General features: G+C 40.9%; 1 protein-coding gene across 5 annotated transcripts in view; it reads right to left on the bottom strand.

Annotated features, from left to right (window-relative positions):
- The window catches only part of PREX2 (phosphatidylinositol-3,4,5-trisphosphate dependent Rac exchange factor 2), a 394,877-nt gene that overhangs the window by 143,350 nt on the left and 238,912 nt on the right, over window positions 1-12,615 (bottom strand). For all 5 annotated transcript variants that reach the window (XM_065585714.1, XM_065585712.1, XM_065585713.1 and 2 more), the window contains exons 12-15: window positions 4,445-4,548; window positions 2,957-3,006; window positions 2,220-2,295; window positions 521-593 (exon numbers count right to left, since the gene is read on the bottom strand). In XM_065585714.1, the coding sequence (XP_065441786.1) occupies window positions 521-593; window positions 2,220-2,295; window positions 2,957-3,006; window positions 4,445-4,548 (303 nt within the window). The remainder of the gene's footprint in view (window positions 1-520; window positions 594-2,219; window positions 2,296-2,956; window positions 3,007-4,444; window positions 4,549-12,615) is intronic.

The following is a 12,615-nucleotide window of genomic DNA, read 5'->3' as shown; positions in this document are numbered from 1 at the left end:
GATCACTAAAACCACGATCAGTCAGATTCCCCAAGGTGGAACTTCCCATGGCATTGAACCTCTGGATTGTGGATCACAGGGAGTGGCCAGGTTACAGTTGTTGCCAGGTGGCTGTGTGGGGATGTTGGTTGCCTGCTATCAAGTCCTACTGATCCTTATAGTCTTACTTTATATTTGAACAGCAAGATTAATTTTTACCACTGTCTAAGTGGTTATTAATAAATAATCCACCATAAATCCTTCAAAAAGATTGAAAAAAAGACTGAAAGCCCTACTCCACACTTGTATGTATTCTTCCCTACACTATTAACTTAATCTAAAATAATACAAGAAAAACCTAGTTAAACATCTTTTTTTTAAATTTCCAGACAGCTCCCTCTTTTCAGGTACACACTGAAATGATTTACTGATTCTACCTTCGCCCTTTTCTAATCTCTTGGGGTGGTCCCTGTACCATTTGCCTGCTATGCAGAAGGAATTCAACAAACTGGGGCTCTTAGGTTGAGCAGAATTTACTTACCATGGTGCATAAACCCATTGTCACATAGTCCTACACCAAAGATCATTGCTTCTTCCCTGGTCCGACAATCCCCCTGTTAAACCGTAATAAACACTATGTAGTATAAGAGCATAAGAACGTAAGAATGGCCCTACTGGCTCAGACCAATGGTCCATCTAGCCCAGTATCCTGTTGTCTGACAGTGGCCAGTGCCAGATGCTTCAGAGGGAATGAACAGATCAGGGCAATTTATCAAGCAATCCATCCCGTCATTCACTCCCAGCTTCTGGAAATCAGAGGTTTAGGGACACCCAGAGCATGGGGTCGAGTCCCTGACCATCTTATCTAATAAACATTGATGGACCTGACCTCCATGAACTTAGCTAACTCTTTTTTGAACCCAGTTATACTTTTGGCCTTCACAACATCCCCTGGCAATGAGTTCCACAGATTGACTGTGTGTGGTATGAAGAAGTACTTCTTCATGTTTATTTTACACTTGCTGTCTATTAATTTCATTAGGTAACCCCTGGTTCTTGTGTTATGTGAGGGGGTAACTAATACTTCCTTATTCACTTTTTCCACATCATTCGTGGTTTTATAGACCTCTATCATATCCTCCCTTAGTCATATAAGAACATAAGAATGAACAATAATGAATAATAATTCAGAAAAATTGAACCTATTCTATCTTCATATCATGCACAGAAATCACACTGGAACAGTGTAGAGCTATGCACAAAGATCATGGGCAGATTATGCTCCTAGATAACACACGTTTTCCATCATCTCAGTGACGACTGCCCCCATTGTTATTAGCCACAACATTTTCTCATAAAATGGTGAATCTTTTTGTTAATATTACATTGTCTCTATACATTGAGTATTTATTGACAATCTTCAGAACTAAAGTTCATAAGAGATCCTCCGTTTTTTGTAACTTTTTCTGTTTCTAAAACTCATTTTCACAAATTATCTTCTTCATTCCATACATTGCCTACTTTAATTTCTATGCTCTTTCATCACCTTTGTGAACATATATGCTCAAATCTATATTTAAACCTACTCAAAGAACCATGTTAACTTTTATTTGTAATCCACATAACTTTCTGTTCCCAGGTATCCAAGTATCCCAGTGTTGAAAAGGAAGGATTCTTAAATCCCCTCTGTCATGCTATTCCCAAAGAAAACATTTAATTCTTTTCACATTCTGCAGCCCCTCCATAACAGGAGAACATAATCATACTCCAGAAAAAGCAGCAAAGTTAGGAAAATATTGGTACAACTTGATTCAACAAAGAAGTTTTTCCTATTTTCTTCCAATACAAACCACAACTTTGCCTAAAACAAACTGGTTGTAAACTGCTCCCTGCTGCTTCCTTTTGTCCATTCAGTCAGTAATTTGCAGCTTCACACACCATAAATTTTAACTATACGCATTATTAAACAAAATGCTAGCATTTTGAAAGCAGCAAGAAGCTAAGCAGCATGAAAAATTGAAAGATCAATGTGCAACACAGGAAGATCAGCAACTGACCATGGACAGCTGAATCTTGCTGTTTTACAGAATCAACAGGATATTTACATTAACTCTGTTCTAATAATTAGAACTTTAAAACAACATATTTTCATTTTCTTCTATGTGATAAATTACAACTTTCCATGTTAGGAAGTTAAATTCATAATGCAGAAAAGTAAATCAACCCCAGGATACACTTGCCTGTGCAATTAGCCAGTCTATCAGTTTGTTAGCCATGACTACAGATTTATATGTCCTCAGATGATAATCTTTATCCCTGTTAAAAAAAAACACAGAAGGGAAAAATCCTATGTTTTACACACAAATTGACACAAGCATGATCTATGTTGTTTTTTGAATAGTTTTCTGTACCTTAAAAATAGAACTTCAGAAGCTGCCCTGAGGTTTCAACTCCTTAGATGGAGCAAGCCAAAGCCTACAATGTAGATAGGAGTGGGGAGGAGGGCTGGACTTGTCCCTAGGTAGCCAACCATGTTCCCTGGGTGTAAGGATAGGCATCATGTTACAAGCATGGGAGTGATTCTCCAAGTGAGATATATAGTGCTAACATGAATGTGAGTGCGCTACATATGTGGTAAGCCTCTGAGCATGCCCAGTATGAACTAGATTCTTCCAAAAGCCTGAGTAAACTGTCCTGACAAACCTGATTCCTGCTTTCTTAGTGAAAATGACACTTGGGGCACTGTCTATTCAAAGCAGCCTGGGACAGTACACAGTACTTTTAAGTGCTAGGTTGGAATCCCATCCTGCTGCTACTCTGGGTTTTGGGAGCAATCTCTCTACAATTTCTTCGCCACTAACACACCGCCTGAAACACAGGCTAGGATTTGGCTCTGTGTTTGTATATAGTAGCTACAGTATTCAAATGTATACGTTTGTTCTAAATAAGTCACTAAGAACTTCCCAGCTGGACTCACCTTATCACTGGAGTAAACAGACTGTGAAGACGACAGTACAATCTTACACCCTGTTAAAGATATAGATATGTTTAAATCCACATTTACACTGAAGCAAATACCACTCAGTACATATTCTGACAATACCTATCCATTCAAAATAATGCAAATAACTTGTATTTTAAAAAAGTAGAACAGAAAAAATGAACCTTCATTTCATAGATATGTTTTCATGCAGTTATTTCTGAAGTGTAATAAACCTCCAGATTACAAGACAAATAATATTTGTGACTAAATTATCATGGGCTTGTCTAATTAATCTTAGAAATCCGAGAGATATGTAAAGATGAGTTACATAACTTTAGCACAGCATTAAAAGATTTTTTTTAACATACATTAGTTTAAAAGAAATGTATATGTTAAACTTTCACAGCTAAGATGACTTTCTGTGCAAATGAGGATTCCAAACAAACTGAATTACTAAAGAGGAGAAAAGTGAAGTATATTTATGAATATTGCCAGAAAATCAAATTGAACATGACCCACTGTATCCACAAGCAAGCCAAATAAAAATTAGATATAAAACAGTTCAAAAGTTTTAAAACTTTTATTAAAGAGTCATATATATTTGGTTTCTAACGTTTTAATCACAAAATCCTCTTTAAAAGCATGTAACTATCCATATACAGATTTAACAAAACAACATTAAGATTATGGCACATGGTACAGTGGCAAAACAAAAGACATGTAAAGTTTAGGCAGAAACTCTGCCATAGATTGCTGTGTCTGCTAAGTCTGCATTGAGGGATCCCCTTCATTTGAGACACTCTATATTAGGAAACATCTAATTGAAGAATCAGTGAAGTAGCTGTCCTAACTCAGTAGGCTGGGAGAAAACCTGAATGGTCCCAATTTTCCACTGGATCAGGACCACAGGATCACAAATTTAAAAACATCAGCGTGACTAAAGATGACGCTGTTGCCTTTGTTTTATTCTTTCAATATATCCTTGGGTACAGTGTCAGGGTGGAGATCATGCAACCTGCATATTTCCATTAAAACATCAGGTGACTTTTGATAAGCCAATATACCCTTCACACACTAAAGGAATACCAAAAGCCACTCCGATACAAACAAAAAGAAATTCTGGTTTATACTCCCATACTCTTTTTCTTTTCACTGAATATAAGTGGACTGAAAAATATAGTAAACTACTGTTTCTACTCCAGTCATTCAAAAAGGTGGGCATTATATCCTTTATATGTTTATGTAACATAGTACCTCCTGGATAAAATCATTTTAAGAAACATATTTATCAGTTTCTGTATTCAAAATATGGTTTGCAATAAGCCAAGAGCCCAAATCTGCCTACAGATATACATAATTAACTCTGATTCACATTAGACAGGTGTCCAGGGACATAGTTTTTCCTAACACAATGCATTTTGCTTGATTTTTAACTAGGACCTCTGTATCTGACCCATTTTTAATGATAAGAGCAGTTTATACCTTGGAAATCACATCCTGCATTTCACTTCTTGGATAGTATGTTCCATCATCATAACGGAACCTGTAGAGCATGTGTTCAGGTTTGAACTGGTGCTTATCTGTAACTAATAATTATCAAGTGTTAGCCAAAGAATTCCAGCTTTCTGCACAGACAGGAGATTAATTAAGGCTACAAATACAGTAATTCCTTACAAGACAACCCCAAATACATTCAGTAATAAAGACATATCATGGATCTATAATTAAACATATGTTGCTATTATTTAAGATGGAAAAGATCTACTTGAGTAAGCAAATGTCAATATTTTTTAAATAGCAACAATACATAGAAAAACAAATTTTATAAGTTGGGGCCAGATTGTTTCTAGCCCTTATGCTGATGCCTAGAGAGCGGGACAGGAATGTACGATGCCTTTCCTACTTGCATGACCCATAAAAAGTCAGGCAGAATGGCAGGCCCTGCACTCTTAGGAGCACAAGGGTTGCTCTGTCCTAACACCCCTCCCCGCCAAGGTTGCATAGCACCTCAAAGCAGGAGGAAGGCATAAGTGGGAGCTTGAACCATAGTTCTACTGTCACCCACCCACACTAGCCAGCAGAGCTGACCAGTTTTGTGCAGGGGAGTAAATGACATCCCAAAAAGAAGCAGGTGCATAGTTTCCACACATCCAAGAGCTCCAGGAGGCAAGATTATGGGGTTTTTAAATAGTTTCATGCATGAGATATATGGAGTATTTCCTGAAGTCTTTGCCTTGGCAATATTCCCATTACAATTAACATCCTTGCAAAAGAGACCCACATCTTAAATTTGTAAACAATCAGAGCTAGATTGTTCCATTCAAAAGGAGAGATAGCCTAGTGCAGGGGTCGGCAACCTTTCAGAAGTGGTGTGCCGAGTCTTCATTTATTCACTCTAATTTAAGGTTTCGCGTGCCAGTAATACATTTTAACGTTTTTAGAAGGTCTCTTTCTATAAGTCTATATTATATAACTAAACTATTATTGTATGTAAAGTAAATAAGGTTTTTAAAATGTTTAAGAAGCTTCATTTAAAGTTAAATTAAAATGCAGAGCCCCCCGGATCGCTCGCCAGGACCCGGGCAGTGTGAGTGCCACTGAAAATCAGCTCGCGTGCCGCCTTTGGCACGCGTGCCATAGGTTGCCTACCCCTGGCCTAGTGCATACTAACCTGCAACTTGGGAAACCCAGGTTTAATTCTGTTTCCTATCACAGACTTCCTTATGACCTTGAGTTAGTCCAGGGGTAGGCAACCTATGGCACGCGTGCCAAAGGTGGCACGTGAGCTGATTTATAATCAGCAGGGATAATTGATCCAGCAAGACAGTTCACTAACTGATAATAATGAGTCCTCTCAAATGTCAAAGACAATGCTTCTAGGTAGGTTTAGCAAATGAATTTCTTCTTTGAGCAAGATTGGGGAAAACCAAGGAAAGAAAAATAACTTTTTCATTACCACAGAGTTTACATATCCACTAGGAAAACAATGTTCAGCACAGTGAGGGGTCTGCACTATAAAAATAATGCCAGCACACTGAAAATAAATGACCAGCATAGTGACTATCTGAGTCTAGCAAAACCCTGTTCAACATTTGTAATGCGCATAACAGCCAAACTCCCCCTCCCCCCCCCCACCCCGTGAAAACAGATGGTTCATTCAACTTTATTTTAAGAATTCTATTTTCACTGAAACGCAGCTGGATCCACACACTAATGAAAGTAATATGTCTGGCTCAAACTTCCATGCTCAGATATAATACTCTTTCATTGTGAAATCACATAACATTCATTTAAGTCTGTGTTGAGGGAATCTATTAGTGTATTTTGGATAAAATTTAAAAGATCAGTAGAAGAATTTTTGGCATCAAAACCTTTCTACTGACAAAAGTTCTATGTGTGTAGTAAACATACTACAGTCTGACATTTTGAATGATTATTGAAGAAATAGTATAGATCATTCACATTAAAATGCAAAAAACTATATGAAGAGATGAATAACCTGGATTTGTCTCCTTTTATTCTACATGTGTTCAGAGTACTCATAACCCTGATCCTCACCTTTCTTTATCAGCCAAGAATATTGAAGAAGCAATAGTAAAGAACTGGGATGTCACCTGAAGCCCTCAGATTTCCTTGACCATTGTTAAATGGAAGATGAAGAAAAAAGCATTTCTGCATACTGCTGTTATTTGGATGTCCAGGAGCAGCAATTAATCCAAAAGGTCCCCAAGGCTTTGACAAGTAGTGCAAAAATAATTAGAGTAGCTGTGTACATTGCTAGCCATGTATACTCCTCAAACAAAATGGAAGCTTCCACAATGGCAAGAGTCCAGCTGACCCATGTAGCCTTGGTAGGCTCTGTATTGCAAAAGTGCCAGGGCTGAAGATTTGCCACCCTGTGAAAGGCCCAATGCAAAAATGACCCAGACAACATTTGCCAACTTTATTAAATCCACTCCTGCTTACTCACTCAGAAATTTGTGTCAAGGAGGACACACCCTGCAGAACTTTTCCAGACTGCAAACCCTAATTTATTTTACTCAGCCCAACTACCTAGCACCTCTTGTTGTGAGAAATCATCGTATTTCACAGAAAAGATCATCTGCAACTGGAATGGCCTCAAGAGCCACTAAGAACGACAAAACAAAACTAGGGCTAGAAATAACATCCTCCTTCTAAGAATTTGGGCCGTTCACAGTAGTATTAGTCATGGAGGCACTAATGGCAACCAAGGCCACCACCTGTTACTCTGTCCCCTACTCCTCCTGGATGGTGAAAAACAGCACAGAATATGTGGGACCCCTACTAATAACAGCCAACACCTCCTTTGCCAAGGGGAATCTATCCCTCACCCAAAAACATGCAATAGTCAGACCAATACTAAAGGAGCCATTGCTCAACAGAGGAGACACCACAAAGTATTGCCTAGTGTCAAACTTTTTAGAGAAGCTAGCTACCTATAGTCCACAATGCCATGTGTCAGCTACCAGTGTTCTGTGTCCCCTCAGTCACATTTGTGGCAAGGTATAGAGACTGCTCTTAAAGCTCTGGCAGAAGACTTGCTCCTATCCATAGTCATAGGAAGAACACCCATACTCAAACTAGAAGGAAAAGGGACACACTTCAAAGAATTTATTTCAGACTGGAAATAATAAGGTATACATTTTTAACTCTGAGAGTAATTAACCACTAGAACAAATTTACCAAGGGTCTTGGTGGATTCTTCATCACTGACAATCAAGATTGGATGTTTTTCTAAACGATATACTCTGGGAATTATTTTGGGGAAATTCTTTGGCCTGTGTAATACTAGATGATCACAATGGTCCCTTCTGGCCTTGGAATCAATGAATCTATGAACTTGCCTTCTCAGTATCATCCGGGGATGATTCATTCCCTCCTACAGTTAAAGGTGCTAACATCTGGTCACTGTGGAGTGGTTTGTATACAGCAGTGAAGTGGTCAACCACTTCCAACCTAACCAGCAGGTTTTCACTAAATCTAGCTAACTACTACTTTTGACTTAGTTGAGGACTTGATCTGAAAGTTTCTCCGCCTGTATCCATGTACTGTGTCCCTGGATTCAAGAGATGCCCAGCTGGTAGAGTGGGACTTGGGCACAAAACCCTGCATTGCTACACATGATAGAGATTGTGAGAAGACAGCCTCATAAAGGCAGGTCCAGGTGAAAACTGAGTGGAATCCCACCTGGGTTTCAGCCTATCCCAGGTTCAGGAAATCCCTATGATGTAGCACAAGTGGGTTCTAGTTGTGCTGCAGGTCCAACAAACAGTCATACAGTACACTCACAACGGCTGGTCTGGTCATGCTGTGGTTCTGCCAGGACTTGCTTCTCAGCCTTCTGCTGCTTGAGGCACTGCTCACCATGATGGGGGGCAGCCAGGCCAACCCTGAGTGGCTCTGTGACCCTGTGTGTCAGGTCGCAACTCCACTCACTCAATTTTGAGCTCTCTAGGTATTTTAGCGGTTGGGAGCAGGGAGCCAGGCCAGGACTTTGATGGAGAAGTCAGTCAAAATTCAAAGATCTTATTGGATAGCACTTCAGAGGGCTGGACTCATCAATTAGATGTTACAATGTTGATGACATCATCTGTCTTGGATGTTCTATCAGGGCCAGTCCCTGCCCCTTAGGTGACAATGTCAGGCTGGGCAATGGATAGAGACAGAGAGGCATAGCAGATAAATGGGGATTACCATTAAAGCATATGGCCTCCCACAAGGTAAGTACAGCGAGAGCATCTTGAAGGGACTTAAAAGGGGCTAGTGGAGATGACCATCAGTTCTCCTGGGCTCACTCTCTCTTTCTTTGTGTAGAGGAAAGAAGAGGCTCGAGGACCTCCCTGATCCCAAATTGATCAATGGGCCATTATTAGAGATAATGCAGAATTCTGATCTGGATTTAGATTTCTAACACCCCAAAAGGACAGACTGTTGGTTCTGGAGTTTTGATTCAGCTCTTTATTGACATGGAGCTAATGAATTTTTATAGGCAAACCCAGGTTCAGATTCAAAATCCCTGTTAAATTCAGGAGTGATGGGGTCCATGTCTCTGGTGAGTGAGGCGTGGAACTCGAGAGAAAATAGGTGATGTGGGGACTGAATAAACCTAGAAAATTGGAAAAAGACAGACCTTGGGTGGAGGGTCCCTTGTTCCATTTACCCTCACATTCAGGGGTCATTTTTTCATATCTCAAATGTCTTGGCCCAAAATTTTTCTGAAAAGAATAAAACCGTGGCCCATGTGAGTGTTTCTGGTCCCACTGCCCATGACTTTATGACATCCCTCTAAAGGAAACAGGAAATGACTGCTGTAAAGGAACTAATAAGGACTCAGTTCTACTTGGAGTTGATGGGGATGTGCAAAAAGACTAAAATATTGGTCTGGGGAGAAATCAGCTGAAATGCAGCAATGTCCTCGGGCAGGAGCAATTTTAAGAGGGTGCTACAATGGCAATGGTAGCCTTGGGATATCCCACTGGGAAAGACACCATTGCCATCTCTCCCATCCAGGGCTCAGAATGGTGAAGGGACAAGCACAGTCAATACTCCAGAAGAGCTTAGTACTTTTATTAAAATAATGTATTTTTCTACATTTCTATCTGTGCATAAGCATCCTGTGTGTGTATGTTTGTGTGTATATGTACACAGAGACAGAGAGATAGAGAGATCTGAGCCCCTCAGCCAAGCCCAACAGACCTGACAGGGACACAGCGCAGCGAATGTGTTTTGCTCTGACACCACAATGCAAAGATCAGATGGAATTTTATTGCTTGTCTCTCTTGTTTTATTTAGTTCATGAGCTCTTCAGGGCAGTGACATTTCAGATTTATGTTGCATAGGCACCAAGCTCACTAAAGGCACTATCCCCAGGATTTATATTAACTCAACCACTGTCCTGCATCCTTGCCTTTAGTGCCTGGAAAAGCCATCGCACCCCTCCCTTCCCCATCACATCCCTTCCTTCTAGGCCATGGTGACAACAGGAAGCTCTTAATTGCCCTCACCATGTTGAGATCTTGCAGTTCAGCATTGAAACAATGACTCTTATCGAATCTCATGATTCAGGGCTTCAAATGGTCAGCTGCAGGGATCATGAAGGATTTTTTCTCCTTCTGAAACACAATTGGCCAGATCCAGATTTTATGGGTTTTATTGCCTTCCTCTGAAACAGCAGGTACTGTTCACAGCTGGAGGCAGCACAGCAGACGAGGTGGACTGATGCTCTGAGGTGATTCAGGTAATCTTTGTTCCCAGATGCTTGGCTGGCTGGTTCTTGCTCACATGCTCAGGGTCAAACTGGTTGCCAGATTTGGGGATTTTTTGCCCAGGTCAGATTAGCAGAGACTTTGGGGGTTTCCTGCTTTCCTCCGCAGCACTGAGCAAGATCACTTGTAAGGATCATCTGGACATATCCGTCTTACTCAGTTCCCTGCCATTTCAGGGCCTTCAGGCATTGGTGGCCCCTCAGTCTCTCCTGTTCATCTTCCACGGCACACAACAGGTATTTGGCTTGATTTGGTCCAATAAAAATTCATGTGGAGAGATTCAGAAGTAAGTTGTCTGTTATCTCCCATTCCCCTCTGTTCTTCATGTCCTCCCACCTAACCAAGCCTTCTGTGCCTTACTCCATTGCATTTAATTCTCTTCCTCTTTCTCCACCACTCTGCCTGGATGCCAGCAGGGGGCAGTGGTGGAAGGCATTGAGACCACAGGAAAGACAGTCTTCCTGCTCTCAATTCTCATGTTGGTGACACTGCAGCCTCTCACTACCAGGAGGAACAACTACAGGAAAATCCTATTTAGTCCTTGCACCCCAGGGCAGGAGCATGTTCCATTGCTCTGTGGGGACAGTGCATGCACAGTCTGGTTGGCTGTGGTGGAACTGAGCATACTCAGACTATGTGCAAAGTAAGCATGTGCAAATTGATTTTTCAGAGGGTTATAACTTGGCCAAATTTGGGTGGCTTTTCACAGGGATGGCAAAAAGCAAATCCCTAACCCAAAGGCCACACCTCTGCCAAATTTCAACTCCCTACTCCAAAGCAGTGAGGTGATAGAGCTTCCCTATGAAATAGCTGTAAAAACATAGGCAAAACAATGTATTTTTCCCTAACCTCCATCTGCGACATGGCTGAAACATTTTTGCTAAAATTTTCCAAAAATTGAAAAATTGGCTTGAGGAAGACACCCAACATGGACAATATCAGCCTGAACAGTTAGGGTTTGGAAAAGTTATAAGCAATTGAAATCAAGGTCTTATAATGGAAAGTGTTAGGCAACTTTACCTATAGTTACACCTATAACACTTGGCAAGCAATCAGGTAAGGCCTGATCCAACTCTCATTATATTTATTCTGAGTTGGATTGGATCGGATAAGACCTATACTGCTGAAATATGGGCACTATAAGTACTTAGATGGGTTTAATCTGGAGAAATGTCACTTCCATGTTTGAAGGGGGGGAAAATATTTTCAGGAATATGTAATAGTCGTCTGTCCCCTTTAAGTCAGAGGGAGAGGAAGAGTGGGGCCTGTGCCAGTCAACCCTGTTCCAAGGTATGGCAATTTTAAGAATCAATGTTCCACTGTGGGCTTGTCTACGTGCAGAAGTAAGTGCCCAGTAAGTTTTAGGGTGTGAATTTAAAGAACACTAGCTAATCCGCACTAACTCCCCTTGTGGACACTCTTACTGTGCACTTAAGAGTGCACTCAGGCAGGTTAGCTTAGTAGACTTCCAAAGTGTATTATGCTAATGAGTACAAAGCCACTCTTCATAGCCACACAGGGAGTTAGTGCGGATTAGCTAGTGTGTACCAGGTACTGCAGGCTTTTTCTCTACGTAGACTAGCCCTGAGGATCAACAGGCCAAGTTGAGAATGAAGTATAGGTGCCAGAGTCAAGTGACAGCCTCCTGACCATTACAAAGGCAGTGTTGCCAACTTGCATGGTTTTCTGAGAGTCGGGGTTCTTAAAACCCTTAACTGCTGCAATTGTGTTATTACCTCAGCTTTCAATTTCTAAGAAACCTCTAGCCCTCATTGCTGCAGAGAAGAAACCTGAAAACATGAACTCTAGTCTCCAACAACAGAAGGCAAATAAAAAGAACTCTACATTTATTGCTTTTCTTTAATCTCATGACTTTTTGGTGTCTGACTACAATTTTTGAATGCTTTGTGTTGGTAATATACAAAGGACTAATCTTGGCACAGGTGGGGGAGAGCCTAGAGTGAGGTGAGACCTGCAGGGAGGTCCCCTAAGGTAGAATCAGAACCTTGGTGGACTGGAGAAACCTGCCAGAAGTGAGAAAAAGGCCCAGAAAGGAGATCTACAGATATCTTCTTCCAAGAGTGAAGACGTTTTAACCCAGAATTGAGGTCAGAAATACCCAAGGAAAAAGACTCTCCAGGGAGGCCAGGTTGGTACCTAGGAAGAGGCCCTGAGAAGGAAAGAAAGCAAGTTTGGCTTTGAATTATGGGGCAGATACCCTAGTTGTTTAGGGTTCACAGAGGTAGGAACCCTTAGTAGAAGGTAGGACTGGGTCCCCCCATGCTACTACCCTGTGAAGGACTTCACCCTTCGACGTTAAGTACTGACAAACCAGTTTTGTGTTAATCAGAAAAGAATGTTCAAAAT

Source organism: Chrysemys picta, chromosome 2, assembly GCF_011386835.1.
Source record: "Chrysemys picta bellii isolate R12L10 chromosome 2, ASM1138683v2, whole genome shotgun sequence".
Lineage (NCBI taxonomy): Eukaryota > Metazoa > Chordata > Testudines > Emydidae > Chrysemys > Chrysemys picta.
Note: the sequence above shows the minus strand (reverse complement) of the source record. Positions and strands in the feature narration are given on the sequence as shown.